Source organism: Cherax quadricarinatus, chromosome 10 (genome assembly GCF_038502225.1).
Source record: "Cherax quadricarinatus isolate ZL_2023a chromosome 10, ASM3850222v1, whole genome shotgun sequence".
NCBI lineage: Eukaryota > Metazoa > Arthropoda > Malacostraca > Decapoda > Parastacidae > Cherax > Cherax quadricarinatus.
The window spans coordinates 37,414,753-37,439,376 of NC_091301.1; the positions used below are offsets into that span (position 1 = coordinate 37,414,753).

Genomic DNA, 24,624 nt, shown 5'->3' on the forward strand with positions numbered 1-24,624 from the left:
TATAATATTAAGTGGATAATACATAAATTAATCTCATTATGACTTTGGTCATAACATCGTGCAACTTCCTTGCCTTTTCACATATTATCGACTGCATAATACTATCTCCTGCTAACTGTTTTTGGGTAATCCACACCAATAGTAACCTCTCCACTTCTTCGAGGGTTTGCGATCTCTTTTTTGCCAGCATATCTACCCCTTTTGCAACAGCACCACACTTTATTTCCATTCCCTTCGCCACGATTGAAGTGATGGTTGAATGGGGTTTGCCGTACATCTTGGCAAGCTCTGTAATACGCACTCCCCTGTCAAGAAAAGTGTTCTTATCTCCCTCTTTCTCCGTGCCCTCCGCATCTGTGATCCTCAGTTCCTTCCAGCAGAAATTTCCACTCTTCATAATTCGTTTTCCCGTCTTGGCTACCCTTCCCATTTCATAGACTCTGCCCTCTCACGTGCTAAACACAATTTCTTCTCTCCCAAACTCTCTACTCCTGGGAACTCTTCTATCCTCTGCCTTCCCTACATTTCCGGTCTTTCTAATCTCAACAATTCTCTCCGTCCCTTAGACATCAAGCTTACCTTCCGCCAGACTAACACTCTTCGCACTAATCTCGTTCATACCTCGTCTCCCTTTACAGATGTTCCTGGTGTCTACTCTATTTCTTGCTCCTCCTGTCCTCTTCAATACTTCGGAGAAACTGGTCGATCTCTTTCTGACAGACTTAGGGAGCACAAAAATAGTGTTAGGCTTACTGACACTAACAATGCTCTTTTCTGTCACGTCAGAGATCATAGCCATCCTATTGACTGGTCTTCTGCTAAAACTGTCTTCCCCACTTCCAACTCGAACAGTCGCCGTCTAGTTGAATCCTCTCTAATACACAACTTTCCTTGTATGAATCTTAGCCCTGGCTTTGCCTCTGTAGATGCCTTCCTCTCCCACTACATTATAAAATGCTCCAAACTTCAGAACACTCGTGAATTAACCTGACTCCTCATTTTTTCTTTTTTCTTTTTCTTTTTCTTTTTCTTCTTCTTCTTCTCCCTCTTCCCCTTTCCTCTTTCCTTTTCTCCTCTGGATTGTCTTTCTCTCTTCTGTCTCGTGTTTCTGTTCCTTCTTCATTTATTTCACCACTTCCCCTTTCATGCACCTCTGTGCGCTTGCTCTCCCTCAGTGGGCACCTAGCTCTCTTGCAGTGCTCCCCTTCCTTTGTATTTGACTGGCTCGTCCTCCTTATTTCCCACTTCTACCACTACTACTTCCTCTTCTACTACTACTACTACTACTACAACTACTGATGAAATTAAGACACATGTGCAGCGTCTGGTTGTCTTTGTTGTGGACGTTTCGCCATCCAGTGTCTGGCTGGATGGTGAAACGTCTACGATAGGGATGCCCGGGTGTTGCGCACGTGTCTTAATTTCACCTTGTCGGTATTATATACCATTCTACTACTACTACTACTACTACTACTACTACTACTACTACTACTACTACTACTACTACTACTACTACTACTACTACTACTACTACTACTACTACTACTACTACTACTACTACTACTACTACTACTACTACTACTACTACTACTACTACTACTACTACTACTACTACTACTACTACTACTACTACTACTACTACTACTACTACTACTACTACTACTACTACTACTACTACTACTACTACTACTACTACTACTACTACTACTACTACTACTACTACTACTACTACTACTACTACTACTACTACTACTACTACTACTACTACTACTACTACTACTACTACTACTACTACTACTACTACTACTACTACTACTACTACTACTACTACTACTACTACTACTACTACTACTACTACTACTACCACCACCACCACCTCTTCCTGTCTATATATAGCCGTCCTGCTCCACTTCTGGTTAGTGTGACTTTGTCAATGGTCCAAGTCTGACCGAAACGTCGTCGTAAGCTTCTCTCTTTCATGTGCAGGTTATTTGTGTACCATCTATAAATATATTAAACAACCACGGTGACATCACACATCCTTGTCTAAGGCCTACTTTTACTGGGAAATAATTTCCCTCTTTCCTACATACTCTAACTTGAGCCTCACTATCCTCGTAAAAACTCTTCACTGCTTTCAGTAACCTACCTCCTACACCATACACCTGCAACATCTGCCACATTGCCCCCCTATCCACCCTGTCATACGCCTTTTCCAAATCCATAAATGCCACAAAGACCTCTTTAGCCTTATCTAAATACTGTTCACTTATGTGTTTCACTGTAAACACCTGGTCCACACACCCCCTACCTTTCCTAAAGCCTCCTTGTTCATCTGCTATCCTATTCTCCGTCTTACTCTTAATTCTTTCAATAATAACTCTACCATACACTTTACCAGGTATACTCAACAAACTTATGCCCCTATAATTTTTGCACTCTCTTTTGTCCCCTTTGCCTTTATACAAAGGAACTATGCATGTTCTCTGCCAATCCCTAGGTACCTTACCTTCTTACATACATTTATTAAATAATTGCACCAACCACTCCAAAACTATATCCCCACCTGCTTTTAACATTTCTATCTTTATCCCATCAATCCCGACTGCCTTTTGTAATGACTTTATTTTATTGTTTTATTTTGGTATTTCATTTTTTACTTTTATTGCTGTTAGTACTGTATTTTATACTGTAAGGGTTAGGATAAATACTGTGTACAACACAGTTGTTTATTTCCCAAAAATTTGGCATAGAAAACAAGGTCGTAAGTCGAATGGTCGTATGTCGAGCAGGTCATAAGTTGGATAGTAGGTGTATTATGTCGAAAAAGTTGCCAAAAGTCATATTTCACAAAAGTCGCGGCTGCCGAACGGCGAGGGTTTGCTCTATGTGTTCGCAAATGTTTACCTGGAGTTTACCTAGAGAGGGTTTTGGGGGTCAGCGCCCCCATGGCCTGGTCTGAGACCAGGCATTATTTATACAATTATTACAATAATGCATTACAGTAAATCTTCTGTTGTTTTGTGAATAAAAATTCTTTGTGTGAATAAAAATTAAAAAAGGAATTCATGTGTAAAGTCTGGGAACATAACCGATGAACAGAAGAAATGTTTCTTTAGTGGCAGGAATGCCTGCATTGTTTATTCTGAATCCTATTTTGAAGTTGGCCAGATTACCAATTTCTGATCACTTGATTGGGCAGTTGATACATTTAATTGAGCGGTTTCATGTGCTGAGTCGATGAAATGGAAGACATACTAGTGAAATTGCTAAGAAGTTGGTTGACTGGAACAGTGTAATTGGCCTAAAATAGGATTCAAAGTGGGCAAAATCAGGGATTCGTAAATATCACTGACACGGCAACATTCGCGAGTTTAATTTCGTCAGTTTTCCATTAAATTTTGTACTTTTTATTTTATTATTTTCAGAAAAAGATCCTCTGCTATTTCATTAGAAAAAATAATTTTTGTTTTTAAATTCTTGGATACTGTAGGCAAGTCTCAGATTGGGGCTCTGGACAATGAAAGGTTTATCCCCCTGACTGTTGAAACCCCAAATCTTGAGGCGTCTCCTGGTGTCAAAAAATTAAAAAGAAAAAAAAAAAAAAAAAAATCTTATGAAATGATAGAGAAACATTTCCCAATGGTAATGACACCAAAAGAATAAAATTTGATGGAAAACTTACGGAATTATGCTCTCGCGATGTTAGCGACCTCGGCGATATTTATGAATTGGCGATTTCGCCCACTTTGAGCCCTATTTTCGGCTAATTTCATTGTTCCAGTCGACCAAACTCATAGCTATTTCTTTAGAACTCCATTTGTTCTATCGACTCAGAAGAAACTGCCCATTTACTGATTTCAACTACCCAAAAACATGGTCAGAAATTTGCCGTTTGGCCAATTTCACGCAGTTAAAAAATATGCCAATTTCAAAACGGGGTCCAGAATGAACAATGCAGACATTCCTGGCTCTAAAATAACATTTTCTTTGTTCATCAGTCACGTCTCCAGGCCCCTCTGATATTACTCTTGCTTTCTGTTTTGAATTTTTATTCAAACAAAAAAATAGAAGATTTACTGTTATGCAGACTACTGCAATATTGCAATATAATTGTATAAATAATGTCAACCCATTCATGACTGCATATTAGAATGGCTAGTTGGACATTTATTGGACAATGACATCATTTGTTTACTTTTGAACATTGGCAAAAATCAAATATTTCCCCTACTTTGAGCTCCATTTCAAGGTAAAATAAATCAAAATCACCTCTATTTCTATAATACGTTTTCCATTCTATCAAATGAGACCAAGAAAACGAGAACATAACCATAATTACTATACGAAAATACACCACGAATTCAGCGTTTTAATCCCCCAAAAAAAGACAAATTTTTTTTCTCATTCACTGCTTGCTGCAGGATTTTTTTTTATATGGTGCACACTGACCACACAGACCCATTCTCTCACATGTGGGCCTACCAGCTTTCTCCTGCTTGATTTGAGGCCGCTAGAATTTTTGAGTGTATGTACGTCAAACACGGTGGCTCGTAAGACGTATATATATGACAGAAAGAGTGAAAGGGTTAATTAAGGGTTCTGACTCACATAGGGGTTAAGAGAATGAAACTTGGAAAAAGTATTGAGTTAATCCATTGAAAGCAGTAGTACCATAGGTACAGTTGGAAACTGCAGCCAGCATCCATGTTGTAAGACTTTCTGGCCTTGGAAATAAAATGAATATTGCCAAAAAAATTGTAGAAGTTTTGGAGAGGAGACTGGACCACTACTTGGTTAAAATGACTGGTTGTGATGGCTGTGAAGGCATGCATCTTGCTAGAAGAAAAAGAGTGAAAGGGTTAATTAAGGGTTCTGACTCACTAGGGGTCTTGTTTGATCATTGGCAGTAGTACATAGGTAAGTCATCCATAAGACTCTTTAAATAAAATGTATTGCTGACTGCATACTTGAGACTGGTTGTGAGAAGAACCCTTTAAACCAGTTATAGGTAAAGAAGAAAAATATCTTGAAATGTTCATTGGGTGCTTCCAAGGAAAAGCTGTATGAATATATTTGTGGCTGATACAAAGATTGTGTTTAAAATAAGTGATATAAATAACAAAATTTCTACCACAAAAATTGGGTCAGTTAAACAAATGGAATGGTAGATAGAGGATGAAATTTATTGTAGATACATTGCCATGTACAGTAGTATAAATGGAAGAAACAGTAAGTTGCTAAAATACACGTGCATCGGACAAAAGAGGGATACAAAAGTCATCATTGGCAAAATAGTCAACAGATCATATGCAATAACTTGAATTGTGTGAGAATCCTGTATGCTACACTGACAGTGTATAACATAGGCTTCAGATATAGAGATAAGGAAGTGTTGTAAAACTGTTCATTGTGAGAGTGGTATGGTATCCACAGCTATAACAAATATGGACAAGACAGAAAAGCTGAAAGACATCCTCATTGATACAATAAGTAGAGGAATAAGGACATGTGTGTGTTTTTCATGAGAGGCTGTGGAAGAATAGATGAAGTCTTCAGAGAGCCATCAATAAGTGAACATGAGATTACAATTCTAAACCGAGAAACTGTATATTCACTAGAAATTGTGATAGATGAAATACTGAAAATGGGACACCACTACTTTTGTAACTATAATAGGTAAATTTTCACACATGCTGTGTATGCGATACAATTAACCCTCGGTATAACAGACCTTGGTTTAATGGAATTCTAATTTAACCCTTTGACTGTTTCAGTCGTATATATACGTCTTACGAGCCACCATGTTTGACATATATATACTCATAAATTCTAGTGGCTTCAAATCAAGCAGGGTAAACCTGGTAGGCCCACATGCGAGAGAATGGGGCTGTGTGGTCAGTGTGCACCATATAAAAAAAATCCTGCAGCATGCAGTGCACAATGAAAAAAAAAAAAAATCCTGCAGCACGCAGTGCACAATGAAAAAAAAAAACTGCGTTTTTTTTTTTTAATTAAAATGCCGACTTTGTGGTCTATTTTCGTATAGTATTTACGGTTGTATTCTCGTTTTCTTGGTCTCATTTGATAGAATGGAAAACATTTTATAGAAATAGTGATTTTGATTGGTTATACTATGAACAGAACTTTGAAAGGAAGCTCAAGTTAGAGGAAATGTTAGATTTTTGCTGATGTTCAAAAGTAAACAAATGATGTCATTGTCCATTAAATGTCCAAGTAGCCATTCTAATATGCAGTCATGAATGTGTTGACATTATTTTTACAATTATTACACTATTGCAGTAGTCTGCATAACAGTAAATCTTCTATATTTTATTTGAAAAAGAAAATTCAAAATAGAAAGCAAGAGTAATATCAGAGGGGCCTGGAGATGTGACTGATGAACAAAGAAAATATTATTTTAGAGCCAGTAATGTCTGCATTGTTCATTCTGGACCCTGTTTTGAAATTGTCATATTTTTTAATTTTCGTGAAATAGGCCAAATTGCAAATTTCTGACCATGTTATTGGGTAGTTGAAATCAGTAAATGGGGAGTTTCTTTTACTCAAGTGATAGAAAAAATAGAGTTCTAAAGAAATAGCTATGAGTTTGGAATAATGGAATTAGCCGAAAATAGGGCTCAAAGTAGGCGAAATCTCTGATTTGTAAATATCGCCGAGGTTGCAAACTTCATGAGAGCGTAATTCCGTTGGTTTTCCATCAAATTTCGTTCTTTTGGTGTCATTACACTCAAGAAAAGATTCTCTATCATTTCATAAGATAAAATAATTTTTTTGTTGGAAATTTTGCAAAACAAGGAGATGCCTCAGTTTTTGGGTTAGCGACAGTCAAGGGGTTAATTCACAAAGTCTGTTAACTCCTTGAGGGTCCAAGCCGTAGATGTATGTCATGAGCTCAGCTCACGAAGATAAGCTGTGAGCAGTAAATTTTGGCCTAGATATGAGAGAATGCATTTATGTGGTATGTGTGCACCATATACAACAAATCCTGCAGCACACAGTGCATTATGAGGAAAAAATGCGTTTGTCTTTTTTTGGATTAAAACACCGACTTGCGATGTATTTTTGTATGGTTTTTACAGTTGTATTCGCAGTGCCTTGGTCTGATTTGATAGAATGGAAGATATACTACAGAAATAGAGATGATTTTGATTGGTTTTAGTGCTGAAAATAGCTTGAAATAGAGCTCAAAGTAGCAAAAAGTTTGATTTTTGCCGATGTTCAAGAGTAAACAAATCACATCACGCGTCCAATACGTGGTGGGTCTGATATATGTTCATGAATGTGCTGGTATTAGTTATACAATTATTACAGTATTGCATGACAGTGAATCTTCTATTTTTTGGTTTGAATAAAAATTCTTTACTATTTTTTTTTAACACATCGGCCGTTTCCCAACAAGGCAGGGTGGCCCGAAAAAAAAAAACTTTCATCATCATTCACTCCATCACTGTCTTGCCAGAGGCATGCCTACACTACAGTTATAAAACTGCAGCATTAATACCTCTCCTTCAGAGTGCTGGCACTGTACTTCCCATCTCCAGGAATCAAGTCCGGCCTGCCGGTTTCCCTGAATCCCTTCATAAATGTTACCTTGCTTACACTCCAACAGCATGTCAAGCCCTAAAAGCCATTTGTCTCCATTTGCTCCTGTCTAACATGCTCATGCACACCTGTTGGACATCCAAGCCCCTCGCACACAAAGCCTCTTTTCCCCCCTCCCTCCAACCTTTCCTAGGCTGACCCCTTCTCCGCCTTCCCTCCACTACAGATTTATACACTCGTAGTCATTCTATTTCATTCCATCGTCTCTACATGTCCAAACCATCTCATTAACCCCTCCTCAGCCCTCTGGATAACAGTTTTGGTAATCTCACACCTCCTCCTAATCTCCAAACTAGCTATTCTCTGCATTATATTCACACTACACATTGCCCTCATACATGACATCTCCACTGCCTCCAGCTTTTTCCTTGTTGCAACATTCACCACCCATGCCTCATACCCATACAAGAGCATTTGTATAGCCATGTTTTCATACATTCCCCTCTTTGCTTTCGTGGATAGGGTTCTTTGTCTCCACAAACTCCTCAGTGCACCAATTATCTTTTTCCCCTCATCAGCTCATAGACCCATCTGCTGACACATCCACTCCCAAATATCTGAATACATTCGCCCCCTCCCTAGTCTCTCCCTCCAGTCTGATATCCAATCTTTCGTTACCTAATTTTTTGGTTATCTTCATCACCTTACTCTTTCCTATATTAATTTTAATGTCCTTCTTTTATATACCCTACCAATATCATCAACGAACCTCTGCAACTTCTCTTAAGAATTTCCCAAAAGCACAGTGTCATCAGCAAAGAGCAACTGTGGCAACTCCCACTTTGTGGGAGTTGTCACAGTTGCTCACCTCTTGCCAATACCCAAGCATTCACTTCTCTTTCAACTCCATCTATAAATATATTGAACAACCATGATGACATCACACATCCCTGTCTAAGGCCTACTTTTACTGGGAAATTATCTCTCTCTCGTCTATATTTGCAACATTGCCCCCCCCCCCCATCCACCCTATCATATGCCTTTTCCAATTCCATAAATGCCACAAAAACCTCTTTACCCTTATCTAAATGCTGTTTACCTATATGTTTCACTGCAAACACTTTGTCTACGCAACCCCTACCCTTTCTAAAGCCCCCTTGTTTATCTGCTATCCTGCTCTCCATCTTAGTTTTAATTCTTTCAATAATAAGTCTACACTCTACCAGGTATACTCAACAGACTTCTTCTCCTATAATTTTTACACTCCCTTTTGTCCTCTTTGCCTTTATACAAGGGAACTGTGCATGCTTTCTGCCAATCCCTAGGTACTTACCCTCTTCCATACATTTATTAAGTAAAAACACTAACCTCTCCAAAACTATATCCCCACCTGCTTTCAACATCTCTATCTTTATCCCATCAATCCCAGCTGCTTTACCCCCTTTCATTCTACCCACTGCCCCACACACTTCCCCCACACTTTCATCTGGTTCTTCCTCACTCCTGTAAGATGTTATTCACAGCTTCCCTATCTTCATCAACATTTAACAATTCCACAGAATATTCCCTCCATCTTCCCGATACCTCTAACTCTCCATTTAATAACTCTCCTCTCCTATTTTTAACTAACAAGTCTTATTAATCTCACTCTTAAACTTTTTCTTATTTTCAACAAAATTTGTTGATAACATCTCGCCCACTCTCTCATTTGCTCTTTTTTTTTACATTGCTTCACCACTCTCTTAACCTCTCTTTTTCTCTCCATATACTCCTCCCTCCTTGCATGACTTCTATTTTGTAAAAGCTTCTCATAAGCTAACTTTTTCTCTCTTACTACTCTCTTTACATTATCATTCCACCTATCATTCTTCTTCCCTTCCGCACCCACTTTCCTGTAACCATAAACTTCTACTGAACACTGTAACACTATGTTCTTAAGTTTACCCCATACATCTCTGACCCCATTGCCTATACTCACACTAGCCCATCTGTCCTCCAACATTTGTTTACATCTTACCCTAACTGCCTCCTCCTCTATTTTATAGATCTTCACCTCTCTTGATTGCTGTTTCTATTTTCCTTGTGGATCTCATCTACCGTTTACTCTCAGTGTAGCTACAACTAAAATGTGATCTGATATATCTGTGGCCCCTCTGTAAACATGTACATCCTGAAATCTACCCAACAGTCTTTTATCTACCAATACATAGTCCAACAGACTATTGTCATTACACCCTATATCATATCTTGTATACTTGTTTATCCACTTTTTTTTTATAATATGTGTTACCTATAACCAAACCCCTTTCTATACAAAGGTCAGTCAAATGCTCGTCATTATCATTTACACCTGGCACCCCAAACTTACCTACCACACCTTTTCTAAACACTTCTACTTTAGCACTTAGGTCCCCTCCCACAATTACTCTTTCACTTGGCTTAAAAGTTTCTACACACTCTCTTAACATCTCCTAAAATCTCTCTCTCTCTCCTCTACACTCCTCTCTTCTCCAGGTGCTTACACTTATTATGACCCACTTTTCACATCTGACCCTTATTTTAATCCATATAATCTTCGAATTTATACATTTATATTCCCTGTTCTCTATCACTGATCCTTCAACATTATTGCTACCACTTCCTTAGCTCTAACCCAGATACTCCTGACTTAATCCCATTTATTTCCCCCCACTGAAACTCTCCTACTGCCTTCAGCTTTGTTTCACTTATGGCCAGGACATCCAACTTCTTTTCATTCATAACAATAGCAATCACTTTCTTATCATCCGCACTACATCCAAGCACATTCAATCATACCAATTTTTTTATGTAAATAAAAATTCGAAATGGAATTCATCTGTAAAGTCTGGAAACATAAATAATAAACAGAAGAAATGGTATTTTAGTGCCAGGAATGCCTGCATTGTTTATTCTGGACCTTACTTTGAAATTGGAATATTTTGAATTTTGTGTGAAAGTGGCCAAATTAGCAATTTCTGATCCCTGTATTGGGTAGTTGAAATAGTTGATTGAGCAGTTTCTTGTGCTCATTCGATAAAATAGAAGTAATGCTAGCAAAATAGCTAAGAACTTGGTTGACTGGAATAATGTAATTGGCCTAAAATAGGATTCAAAGTGGGCAAAATAGCCGATGCATAAGTATCGCCGACACAGCAAATTTTGCAATAGTGTAATGCCATCAATTTTCCATAAAATTTTGTTGTTTTTTGTTTTATTAACTTCAGAAAAAAATTCTCTACCATTTCATAAGAAAAAATGACTAAAAAATTTCAGAAAATTCTTGGACTCGTGAAGGTTTAAATTCAATATTGTCCATTATATTTAAGGTTCACTGGTAAATTGAGTTTGGTTTTAATAGACAACTCATTAAATTTGGAATTGCCTATTATTGTCTTGCACATGGATAAAAATTGAATCATTTCACTGTCTAGACCCCTGCTCACAAACTTGCTCTCACTGTCTAGACCCCTGCTCACAAACTTGCTCTCACTGTCTAGACCCCTGCTCACAAACTTGCTCTCACTGTCTAGACCCCTGCTCACAAACTTGCTCTCACTGTCTAGACCCCTGCTCACAAACTTGCTCTCACTGTCTAGACCCCTGCTCACAAACTTGCTCTCTCTGTCTAGACCCCTGCTCACAAACTTGCTCTCTCTGTCTAGACCCCTGCTCACAAACTTGCTCTCTCTGTCTAGACCCCTGCTCACAAACTTGCTCTCTCTGTCTAGACCCCTGCTCACAAACTTGCTCTCTCTGTCTAGACCCCTGCTCACAAACTTGCTCTCTCTGTCTAGACCCCTGCTCACAAACTTGCTCTCACTGTCTAGACCCCTGCTCACAAACTTGCTCTCTCTGTCTAGACCCCTGCTCACAAACTTGCTCTCTCTGTCTAGACCCCTGCTCACAAACTTGCTCTCTCTGTCTAGACCCCTGCTCACAAACTTGCTCTCTCTGTCTAGACCCCTGCTCACAAACTTGCTCTCTCTGTCTAGACCCCTGCTCACAAACTTGCTCTCACTGTCTAGACCCCTGCTCACAAACTTGCTCTCTCTGTCTAGACCCCTGCTCACAAACTTGCTCTCTCTGTCTAGACCCCTGCTCACAAACTTGCTCTCTCTGTCTAGACCCCTGCTCACAAACTTGCTCTCTCTGTCTAGACCCCTGCTCACAAACTTGCTCTCACTGTCTAGACCCCTGCTCACAAACTTGCTCTCACTGTCTAGGCCCCTGCTCACAAACTTGCTCTCACTGTCTAGACCCCTGCTCACAAACTTGCTCTCACTGTCTAGACCCCTGCTCACAAACTTGCTCTCTCTGTCTAGACCCCTGCTCACAAACTTTCACTGTCTAGACCCCTGCTCACAAACTTGCTCTCACTGTCTAGACCCCTGCTCACAAACTTTCGCTGTCTAGACCCCTGCTCACAAACTCTCACTGTCTAGACCCCTGCTCACAAACTTGCTCTGTCTAGACCCCTGCTCACAAACTTTCACTGTCTAGACCCCTGCTCACAAACTTTCACTGTCTAGACCCCTGCTCACAAACTTGCTCTCACTGTCTAGACCCCTGCTCACAAACTTGCTCTCTTTGTCTAGACCCCTGCTCACAAACTTGCTCTCACTGTCTAGACCCCTGCTCACAAACTTGCTCTCTCTGTCTAGACCCCTGCTCACAAACTTGCTCTCTGTCTAGACCCCTGCTCACAAACTTTCAATGTCTAGACCCCTGCTCACAAACTCACTGTCTAGACCCCTGCTCACAAACTTACTCTCACTGTCTAGACCCCTGCTCACAAACTTGCTCTCACTGCCGAGACCCCTGCTCACAAACTTGCTCTCACTGTCGAGACCCCTGCTCACAAACTTACTGTCACTGTCTAGACCCCTGCTCACAAACTTTCACTGTCTAGACCCCTGCTCACAAACTTACTCTCACTGTCGAGAACCCTGCTCACAAACTTGTTCTCAGTGTCGAAGAATTTAAAAAAAAAAAATGTTTTTCTTATGAAATGATAGAGAATCTTTTCCTGAAGGTTATGAACCAAAAGTACGAAATTTGACAGAAAACTTACGGAATTACCCTCTTGCGCAGTTAGTGGTCTCAACGATATTTATGCATCGCCGATTTTGCCCACTTTGAGCCCTATTTTCACCCACTTCCATTGTTCCAGTCAACCAAACATACAGCTATTTTGCTAGAACTGCATTTGTTCTATCGATTGAGTTCAAGAAACCACCCATTTACCGATTGCAACTACCCAATAAAGTGATCAGAAATTGGTAATTGGCCAATTTTATTCACAATTCAAGTAAGGCCAATTTCAAAATAGGGCCCAGAATTAACAATACAAATATTCCTAGCACTAAAATAACATTTTCTCTGTTCATTAGTCATGTCTCCAGGCCTCTCTTAAATTACCCTTACTTTCCATTTTGAATTTTTATTTTCTCAAAAAAATAGAAGATTTACTGTTATGCAGTCTACTGCATTATTGTAAAAATAGTATATCAGGGCATTTGTGAAAGCATATTAAACCCACCAGTTGACATGTATTGAACGTGCGATGTGATTTGTTTACTCTTGAACATCAGCAAAAATCGAACATTTCTGCTACTTGAGCTCAATTTCAAGGTACTTTTAGTCCTTAAGCCATTGAAAATCATCTCTAGTTCTGTAATATATCTTCCATTCTATCAAATAAGACCAAGAAAATGAGAGTACAGCTATAAATACCATACAAAAATGCACCACAAAGTTGGTGTTTTAAACCAAAAACATGATCAGAGTTCTTTTTCTCATTATGCACTGCTTGCTGCAGAATTTTTTTATACTGCACACACTGATCACTCAGACCCATTCTCTCATATGTAGGCCTACCAGCCTTTTCCCGCAAGATTGGAAGGCTCTAGAATTTTGGTATATTGTTACGGGACCGACACTGGCTTCAAAGCTGTAATATTACGGAACTGATGGTGAAAGGGCTAACGAACATTCCCTTACCTTCATTAGGTTGTTAAATCAATGTTTCATTGTACAGTGGACCCTCGACCAACGATGGCATCATCAAACGTTAAATCCGACTAGCAATGCATTTTAACGCAAAAATTTTGCCTCGACTAGCGCTAAAAAACTTGACCAATGCGATTCATTCCGTTCGAGACGCGTCCACTTGTAGCCAGTGTTTACAAGCCAGCCAGCCACCGCGGTCCCATCCAAACATACAATTGGAACATTTCATATTATCACGGCGTTTTTAGTGATTGCACCTGCAAAATAAGTCACCATGGGCCCCAAGAAAGCTTCTAGTGCCAACCCTACAGCAAGAAGGGTGAGAACTACTATGGATATGAAGAAAGAGATCATTGCTAAGGGGTTGGAGGTTAGTGGGGAGGATGTGGTAGAGTTGGTGGAGGACGACAATGATGAACTAACTACTGATGAGCTGGAAGATCATCTTCAACAGCAAGAGGCCAGACCTGTGGAAACTGCTCTGGAGGAGGGGATAGAGACATTGAGGAAGTTGCCTACTTCAAAGATTAAGGAAATGTGTGCAGTGTAGCTTAGTGCAAACCTTTTTTGATGAAAATCACCCTGACTCAGCTAATGCAAGCTGTGTTGGCAACCTGTACACTGGCAATGTTATGGCCCATTTTAGGAAAGTCTTAACCCTTTGAGGGTCAACAGGCCCTCTCTGAGACTCGTTCTCAGGGTCGGCCAAATTTAAAAAAAAAAAAAAATTCTTATGAAAAGATAGAGAATATTTTCCCGATCATAATGACACCAAAATTATGAAATTTGATGGAAAACTTACGGAATTATGCTCTCGCGAAGTTAGCGGTCTCGGCGATGTTTACGCATCGGCGATTTTGCCCACTTTGAGCCCCATTTTCGGCCAATTCCACTGCACTAGTCGTCAAAAAACATGAATACAGTGGACCCCCGCATAACGATGGCATCGCATAGCGATTTTTCCGCATAACGATTACTTTTATCGCAAAATTTTTGCCGCGCATACCGATTAAAAACCCGCATACCGATTTTCGTCCGAGACGCGTCCAATGTGCCCTCAGCCAGCCTCACATGTGCCGCTCCATCCCATTGTTTACCAGCCAGCCTCCGCGGTAACATCCAAGCATACACTCGGAATATTTCGTATTATTACAGTATTTTCGGTGCTGTTTCTGGAAAATAAGTGACCATGGGCCCCAAGAAAGCTTCTAGTGCCAACCCTGTGGTAAAAAGGGTGAGAATTAGTATGGAAATTAAGAAAGATTTTGAAGGGTTTGGGGCTAACCCTGAGAAGCCTATGCCAGTTGTGGAATCCATTGTGCCTACTTCAAAGATTAAGGAAATGTGTGCAGAGTGGGTTGAACTGCAAACCTTTATAGATGAAAATCACCCTGACACAGCTGTTGCAAGCCGTGCTTGTGACTATTTCAATGACAATGTTATGGCCCATTTTAGGAAAGTCTTGAAGGAACGGGAGGTACAGAGCTCTATGGACAGATTTGTTGTGCGACAGAGGTCCAGTGACTCTCAAGCTGGTCCTAGTGGCATTAAAAGAAGAAGGGAAGTAACCCCAGAAAAGGACTTGCTACCTCAAGTCCTAATGGAAGGGGATTCCCCTTCTAAACAGTAAGAAGATAATGCTCTCCCCTCCTCCCATCCCATCAATCATCACCAGATCTTCAATAAAAGTAAGTGTCATGTAATTGTGCATGCCTTTTTCAGTTTGTGTGTATTAAAATTAACATTTCATGTGGTAAAAAAAAATTTTTTTCATACTTTTGGGCGTCTTGCACGGATTAATTTTATTTCCATTATTTCTTATGGGGAAAATTCATTCGCATAACGATTATTTCGCATAACGATGAGCCCTCTTGCACGGATTAAAATCGTTAACCGGGGGTCCACTGTATTTCGCTAGAACTCCATTTTTTTCTATCGAATGAGTGCAAGAAACCACCCATTTACCAATTTCAACTATCCAGTACAGTGGTCAGAATTTAGCAATTTTGCCAATATCACACAAATTTCAAAAGATGCCAATTTCTGAATAGGGTCCAGAATAAACAAGACATTCCTGGCACTAAAATGACATTTCCTTTGTTCATTAGTCACATCTCAAGGCCCCTCTTACATTCTTTTGCTTTCCACTTTGAATTTGTATTCTCACAAAAAATAGAAGATTTACTGTTATGCAGACTACTGCATTAGTGTAAAAAAATGGTATAAATAATATTGCCGCACTTGCAAAAGAATATTAGACTCACCAGTTGACTTGTATTGGACGCTTGGCATGATTTGTTTACTTTTGAACTTTGGTAAAAATCGAACATTTCTGCTACTTTGAGCTCAATTTCAAGGTACTTTTCATTGTAAAACCAGTCAAAATCATCTCAATTTCTGTAATATGTCTTCCATTCTATAAAATGAGACCAAGAAAACTAGAATACAACAATAAATACCACATGAAAATGCAGTGCAAAGTTGCTGTTTTATTCCAAAAAAACAGTCAAAGTTTTTTTTTCTCATTATGCACTGTGTGCTGCAGGATTTTTTTTATACTGTGCACACTGACCACATAGACCCATTCTTTCATATGTAGGCCTACCAGCTTTGTCCCACTAGATTTGATGGTGCTAGAATTTAGGCGTACTAGTACATCAAAAACCCTGGGTCGTAAGCCGTACTAGTACGGCCGAAACCCTCAAAGGGTTAAAGGAACAGGAGGTACAGAGCTCTATAAACAGATACAGCAGGGCCCCGCTTTACGACGTTTCACTTTACGGCGCTCCGCTAATACGGTCATTTCAAATTATGACCAAAACTCGCTGTACGGCTCCCCCCACCTGACTTTCTAATACGGTCACCGCGCCCCACCCTGTTTGTTTACATTCTTCGTGAGCTCAGTAAGCACTAAGTCTCTCCATTTTGTCTGGAAACTCCAAAATTTCAAATGTTTTTAAAAGTTATTTCATATTTTATATATACTCTGATAATTATACTTATGTATACCTGTACTTAAATAAACTTACATACTGTGCTGGCATGCAGGTACATATTAAAATCAGTAAGAGTGTCTTATGTCTCCAGACGTCATATTAGTAATGATGATAATAATCATCGAGTCTCATTTAAATGTCGTATATTACGTTAAATACACATTTTCATTAATCCATCTATGATATTTTTTTCAAAATTATATAATAAACACGATACATAACATAAAAAGATGATAAATACAACCCACAATAGAATAAATAAACATAAATATGAGATGTGGTAGCAGACGACTTGCACAAGTGACGCCATATTAGAAATAATAATAATAATAATAATCATCGAGTCTCATTAAATGTTGTATATTACGTTAATATACACATTTTCATTATTCCATCCATGATATTTTTTTCAAAATTATATAATGAACACGATACATAACATAAAAAGATGATAAATACACCCTACAATAGAATAAATAAACATAAATATGAGATGTGGTAGCCAGATAACTTGTACAAGTGACTCCAAGAATAACATTTTCTCTAATCTAACATAAGAGAAAATGTGTTACTGGGGGTAACTAAAGAAAATTATTCCTTTCATTTGTATATAAGTAAGTTTATACAGGTATACACAAATACAGTTACATAGATTATCATACATAACAACATATGTGTAGAGAACCTAGGATAACCCAAAAAAGTCAGAGTGACTTATTTCCATTGCCTTCACTCAGAGCATCATTTCTTCTCAAAATGATGTTATATGAGAATGGGAGTGTTGTTCTTTATTTATTCTACCGTATCAATGTAGAGACAACCTGTACACAATGTAACTTGTACACAAACCAGACGTGTACACTTTGTTTACAAAACTTACCTTCGCCTGGTTTGTTTACATAACTCTGCGCCTGTACTCTCTCATGCACTCATTCTTTCTCTCTCTCATTTATTCGTTTTATCTCATTTACTTACTCCTGACCCTACATTAAGACTACAAATATTTTAAGGTAAGTAATGAGTGAACTGTTTATACATTTTATCGCTCTGGGATGCTTAAATGTAATAGAATATTATGTGTAGGTGGGTTGGCCTGGTATGGTGGCCCGGCTGACTACCATACATACCACACTTGATTTTTTACAATAAATACTACTCATCTCACCCTATATATTAAGGTAAGTAATGAGTGAACTGTATATACATTTTATTGCTCTGGGATGCTTAAATATCATAGAATTGTATGTGTGGGTGGGGTGGCCTGGTATGGTAGCCTGGTTGACTACCATACATACCACACTTGATTTCTTACAATAAATACTACTTGTCTCACCCTAGATTAAGACTATAAATATTTTAAGGTAAGTAATGAGTGCACTATGTGTGTATTGTACTTTTTTATTGTTTTTTGATGCCTGGTTCTATTGCTAACTTAATATATGTTAGTGTAAACTTGTTATCTAGTGTTTGTATGCATTTGTAAGTGGAAAAAAGGGTGTTCCACTTTGCGGCAGTTTCCGCTTTACAGCGGTAGCCTGGAACCTAACCAGCCGTATAAGTGGGGCCCTACTGTATGTTGTGCGACAGAGGTCCAGTGACTCTCAAGCTGGTCCTAGTGGCATTAACCCGTAAACGGTCCAGGCAGATCTACGTTCACATGTGTAGTGCTACAAAAGTAGATCTAAGTTTTTTTTACATATTTTCAAATATAGAAAAAACAAAAAGAAGATCTACTTTTTTACATACTTTCAAATGTTGAAAAAACGTATATATACGTTTGGACCGTTTACGGGTTAAAAGAAGAAGGGAAGTAACCCCGGAAAAGGACTTGACACCTCAAGTCCTAATGGAAGGGGATTCCCCTTCTAAACACTAACACAATCCACACACTCCCCTCCTCCCATCCCATCAATCATCACCAGATCTTCAATAAAAGTAAGTGTCATGTAACTGTACATGTCTTCTTCAGTTTGTGTGTATTAAAATTAATATTTCATGTGGTAAAAATTTTTTTTTTTCAATACTCTGGGGTGTCAGGAACGGATTAATTTTATTTCCATTATTTCTTATGGGGAAAATTAACTTGACTAATGATAATTTCGACTAACAGTGAGCTCTCAGGAACAGATTAATATCATTGGTCGAGGGTCCAATGTATATGCAAAATGCAACTCTGTAAACTTCTTAAATTTATGTTTTCCTGTTTCCTTCTAGGTGGAGATTTTGGGTCTTTATGACCGCAAAATGAAATCATACAGGTTGTTTGCATCTGAACCCGAGCCTGGCAGCTCATCACGACAAAGATTTGTACGCATCTTAAAGCCGCTTGAGCGAGTGGTTCACACTAATGCCATAATTCTTTGCGACCAGTCTGTCGACCGAAATTGTTTATACAACATGAATTATGGAAAGGTATGATGTAACACATGTTTTATAGCTTGAAATATCATTTGTTAATGGTGAATAGGCTAGTTTGTTTTTTTTCACATCTAAGCATGCTGGAAATTAAAAATATATGAATTTGTAATTTTCAGACCTTCGAAGTAAAATTTAGGTTGTGTACGAATGGTACGAATGGTAACATGTTAAAAGTTCATGATTCCTTTGTACTTACTGGAAAACTGGTTTAATGTGCAGAAAATATCTAATTGTTGTTTGTTTTTTTATTTCATTATTGGCCATTTTTGTTAGTGTATTTCCTGTATACTGTTTGACAGTTTCATATGATAATAAGTCTGGGTAGTCCCATAATGTAATGCAAGTTTTAACCCTTTCAGGGTCCCCAGACCCTCTCCCAGACTTGTTCTCAGGGTCGCCCAGATTTAAAAAAAAAATTATTTTTTCCTTTGAAAAAATAGAGAATCTTTTCCCGATCATAATGACACCAAAAGTATGAAATTTGATGAAAAACTTACGGAATTATGCTCTTGCGAAGTTAGCGGTCTCGCTGATGTTTACGCATCGGTGATTTCACCCAATTTGAGCCCTATTTTTGGCCAATTCCAGTGTACTAATTGACAGAAATCATAACTATTTCACTAGAATTCCATTTTTTCCAAAAAAATGAGTACAAGAAACCACCCATTTACCAATTTCAACTATCCAATACAGTGGTCAGAATTTAGCAATTTTGCCAATTTCACACAAATTTCAAAAGATGCCAATTTCCAAATAGGGTCCAGAATAAACAAGAAAGACATTCCTGGCACTAAAATAACATTTCCTCTGTTCATTAGTCATGTCTCCACGCCCCTCTTACATTCTTTTGCTTTCTACTTTGAATTTTTATTCTCACAAAAAATAGAAGATTTACTGTTATGCAAACTACTGCATTAGTGTAGAAATGGTATAAATAATATCAGCGCACTTGGGAAAGAATATTAGATTCACCAGTTGACGTGTATTGGACGCTTAGCATGATTTGTTTACTTTTGAACTTCGGTAAAAATCGAACATTTCTGCTACTTTGAGATCAATTTCAAGGTACTTTTCATTGTAAAACCAGTCAGAATCATCTCAATTTCCGTAATGTCTTCCATTCTATAAAATGAGACCAGGAAAACTAGAATGCAACAATAAATACCACATGAAAATACACTGCAAAGTCGCTGTTTTAACCCAAAAACACGGTCAGTTTTTTTTTTTATTACGCACTGTGTGCTGCAGGATTTTTTTTGTACTGCACACACTGACCGCATAGACCCATTCTTTCATATGTAGGCCTACCAGCTTTCTCTCAATAGATTTGAGGGCGCTAGAATTTAGGCGTACTAGTACGTCAAAAACCCTGGTGCGTAAGCCGTACTAGTACGTCCGAAACCCTGAAAGGGTTAATTAAATGTTGCTAATTGATGTGAATTGTCTGTTTACTCTTCTGATTTCTCTATAAATGCTTTGAGGAATTTATTAATTTTTTATGATAATATTCTTCAGTAAAATCAAGCTCTGATTTTGATATAGAAAGATCATTATGATCTCTAATTGTTATGCTGAAGCAAGTTTGAGATATGATTAGCTTTGAAACAAGGTCACTGTACTGCCTTGTTACTCTGGTATGTTAGTCTCAAGTATTTGGAAAATGCAGAAAGAAAAGTTGCAAGTGTTAGTTGATGAATTTGGGAAGGTGTGTAAAGGTAGAAAGTTGAAAATGAATATAGATAGGAGTGAGGTGACGAGGGTATCAATAATTTAGATAGAAAAATTGGATATCACATTGGAGAGAGGGAGTATGGAAGAAATGAATGTTTTCAGATATTTGGGAGTTGGCTTGTCAGCAGATGGGTTTATGAAGGATGAGGTAAACCATAGAATTGATGAAGGAAAAAAGGTGAGTGGTGTGTTGAGGTATCTGGGGAGACAAAGAACGTTATTCATGGTGGCAAAGACGGGAATGTATGAGAGTATGATGGTACCAACACACTTATATGGGTGTCAAGCATGAGTTGTAAATGCTGCAGCGAGGAGGCGGCTGGAGGCAATGGAGATGTCATGTCTAAGGACAATGTGTGGCGTAAATATTATGCAGAGAATTCGTAGTGTGGAAATTAGGAGGAGGTGTGGAGTTACTAAAAGTATTAGTCAGAAGGCTGAAGAGGGGCTGTTGAGATGGTTTAGTCATTTAGAGAGAATGGATCAAAGTAGTTTTACTTGGAGAGTGTATAAATCTGTTGGGGAAGGAAAGCAGGGTTGGGGTTGTCCCTGAATAGGTTGAAGGGAGGGAGGTAAAGGAGGTTTTGTGAGTGAGAGGCTTGGAGTTCCAGCAAGCGTGCCTGAGTGTGTTAGGAGTAAATGGAGACGAATCGTTTTTGGGACCTGATGACCCGTTGGAATATGAGCAGGGATTGAGGGAAACCAGTTAGGTGGACTTGAGTCCTGGAAATGGGAAGTAGAGTGCCTGCACTTTAAAGGAGAGGTTTAGGATATTGGCAGTTTGGAGAGACGTCTAAATTGTTGTATCTGAGTGCTTCTGCAAAGACAGTGATTATGTATGAGTGATGGTGAAAGTGTTGAATGATGATGAAAGTTTTTTCTTTCTTTTTGGGTCACCCTGCCTTGGTGAGAAACAGCTGAAGTGTTAAAAACGAAAATACAATTAATCTCAATGGGGAAGTGGAACAGAATTCTTCCTTCTTATGCCATGTGTGTTGTAAGAGGCAACTAAAATGCCGGGAGAAAGGGGCTAGTAACCCCTTCTCCTGTGTATATTACTAAATTTAAAAGGAGAAACTTTTGTTTTTCCTATTGGGCCATCCTGTCTCGGTGGGATACAGCAGGTTTGTTGAAAGAAAAACAACAACAACTAAAATTTACAGTAGTTCTTATGATTTTATAGCGAGTCTTTGCTCTGACACTGATATTAGCTACAGAAATAGTAATGAAACAGTGACAAGCACATTGACAGGTGAACATGTTCATCTGCCTTGGTCACATACATTTTTCACGTACACATTGTTCACATACACTACATCTTTCTTGTGTGTCTTTTTTTTTTAAATTTAATTTTTTTTTTTTCAACAAGTGGGCCGTCTCCCACCGAGGCAGGGTGACCCAAAGAGAAAATCCCCAAAAAGAAAATACTTCCATTATTATTCAACACTTTCACCTCACTCACACATAATCACTGTTTTTGCAGAGGTGCCCAGAATACAACAGTTTAGAAGTATATACAATATATCTCTCCTAACTGCCAATATCCCAAACCCCTCCTTTAGAGTGCAGGCATTGTACTTCCCATTTCCAGGACTCAAGTCCGGTTATATAAAATAACCGGTTTCCCTGAATCCCTTCACTAAATATTACCCTGCTCACACTCCAACAGATTGTCAGGTCCCAAATACCATTTGTCTCCATTCACTCCTATCTAACATGCTCACACATGCTGGAAGTCCAAACCCCTCACCCACAAAACCTCCTTTACCCCCTCCCTCCAACCTTTTCGAGGACAACCCCTACCCCGCCTTCCTTTCCCTACAGATTTATTCGCTCTCCATGTCATTCTACTTTGATCCATTCTCTCTAAATGACCAAAGCACCTCAACAAACCCTCTTCAGCCCTCTGACTAATACTTTTATTAACTCCACACCTTCTCCTAATTTCCACACTCTGAATTTTCTGCATAATATTTACACCACACATTGCCCTTAGACAAGACATCTCCACTGCCTCCAACTGCCTCCTCACTGCTGCATTCACAACCCAAGCTTCACACCCATATAATAGTGTTGGTACTACTATACTTTCATATATTCCCTTCTTTGTCTCCATAGATAACATTTTTTGCCTCCACATATACCTCAATGCACCACTCATCTTTTTTCCTTCATCAATTCTATGATTAACCTCATCCTTCATAAATCCATCCGCTGACACGTCAACTCCCAAATATCTGAAAACATTCACTTCTTCCATACTCCTCCTCCCCAATTTGATATCCAATTTTTCTTTATCTAACTCATTTAATACTCTCATCACGTTACTCTTTTCTATGCTCACTTTCAACTTTCTACCTTTACACACACTCCCAAACTCGTCCACTAACCTTTGCAATTTTTCGTTAGAATCTCCCATAAGCACAGTATCGTAGCAAAAAGTAACTGTGTCACTTCCCATTTTGTATTTAATTCCCCATAATTTAATCCCACCCTTCTCCCGAACACCCTAGCATTTACTTCTTTTACAACCCCATCTATAAATATATTAAACAAGCATGGTGACATTACACATCCCTGTCTAAGACCTACTTTTACTGGGAAGTAGTCTCCCTCTCTTCTACACGCCCTAACCTGAGCCTCACTATCCTCATTAAAACTCTTTACAGCATTTAGTAACTTACCACCTATTCCATATACTTGCAACATCTGCTACATTGCTCCCCTATCCACTCTATCATATGCCTTTAAAATATGAAATATTATTGCAGGTTAGTGTCTGTGAAACCAGTGATAATGAAGAGAACCTTCAGTCTAATGCGAGAATTATGTCATACTTGCGGAGACATGTTCCCAAGATGTTCCAGGTAGGTTCCTTTTTTTTAGTGCTTGTGGTGTACATGTTCCCAAGATGTTTCAAGTAGGTTCCCTCTTTTAGTGTTTGTCTGTATTTCAAGCCTTGGCAAAGTTAGTCTAGCATAAAAAAAAAGGTTAACTATTAACCCCTTAACTGTCCAAGCTTAAATCTATGTTCTCACTGCCAGTGCTCCAAATATTTTGATTGTTTTTTTAAATTAAAGAAGGAAATTTTCTGTGTGTAAGAATACCAAAAAAAAAAAAAAAAATTAGGGTCAGTACTTACTGATAACAAAAAAATTAGGTAATCAAAGATTGGATATCAGATTGGAAGGAGAAAGTATGGAAGAGGTAAAGGTATTCAGATATTTAGGAGTGGACTTGTCAGCAAATGGGTCTATAAAAGATAAGGAGAAAAAGGTGACTGGTGCACTGAAGAGTCTGTGGAGACAAAGAACTTTGTTCATGGAAGCGAAGAGGGGAATGCATGAGAGTATAGTTATACCAACACTCTTATGTATGTGTGAAGCATGGGTGGTGAATGTTGCAACAAGGAGAAGGCTGAAGGCAGTGGAGATGTCATGTTTGAGGGCAGTGTGTAGTGTGAATATAATGCAGAGAATTCGTAGTTTTGAAATTAGGAGGAGATGCAGGATTACCAGAACTATTATCCAGAGGGCTGAGGAGGGGTTGTTGAGATGGTTCAGATATGTAGAGAGGATGGAACAAAATAGAATGACTTCGAGAGTGTGTAAATCTATAGTGGAAGGAAGGTGTGGTAGAGGTTGGCCTAAGAAAGGTTGGAGGGAGGGGTAAAGGAAGTTTTATGTACGAGGGGCTTGGACTTCCAGCAAGCATGCATGGGCATGTTGGACAGGAGCGAATTGAGACAAATGGTTTTTTAGACATGACGTGCTTTGGAGTGTGAGCAAAGTAACATTTATGAAGGCTGGACTCGAGTCCTGGAGATGGGAAGTACAGTGACTGCACTCTGAAGGAGGGGTGTTAATGTTTCAGTTTTATAATT

The 24,624-nt window shown here is 38.7% G+C and overlaps 1 protein-coding gene across 5 annotated transcripts in view; it reads left to right on the plus strand.

The window, feature by feature from the left end:
* row (relative of woc) overlaps window positions 1–24,624 on the plus strand; it is a gene marked incomplete at its 3' end in the record, with an annotated part of 245,209 nt that overhangs the window by 213,122 nt on the left and 7,463 nt on the right. For all 5 annotated transcript variants that reach the window (XM_070083775.1, XM_070083776.1, XM_070083773.1 and 2 more), the window contains 2 exon segments: window positions 18,807–19,004; window positions 23,513–23,608. In XM_070083775.1, coding sequence (XP_069939876.1) covers window positions 18,807–19,004; window positions 23,513–23,608 — 294 coding nt within the window.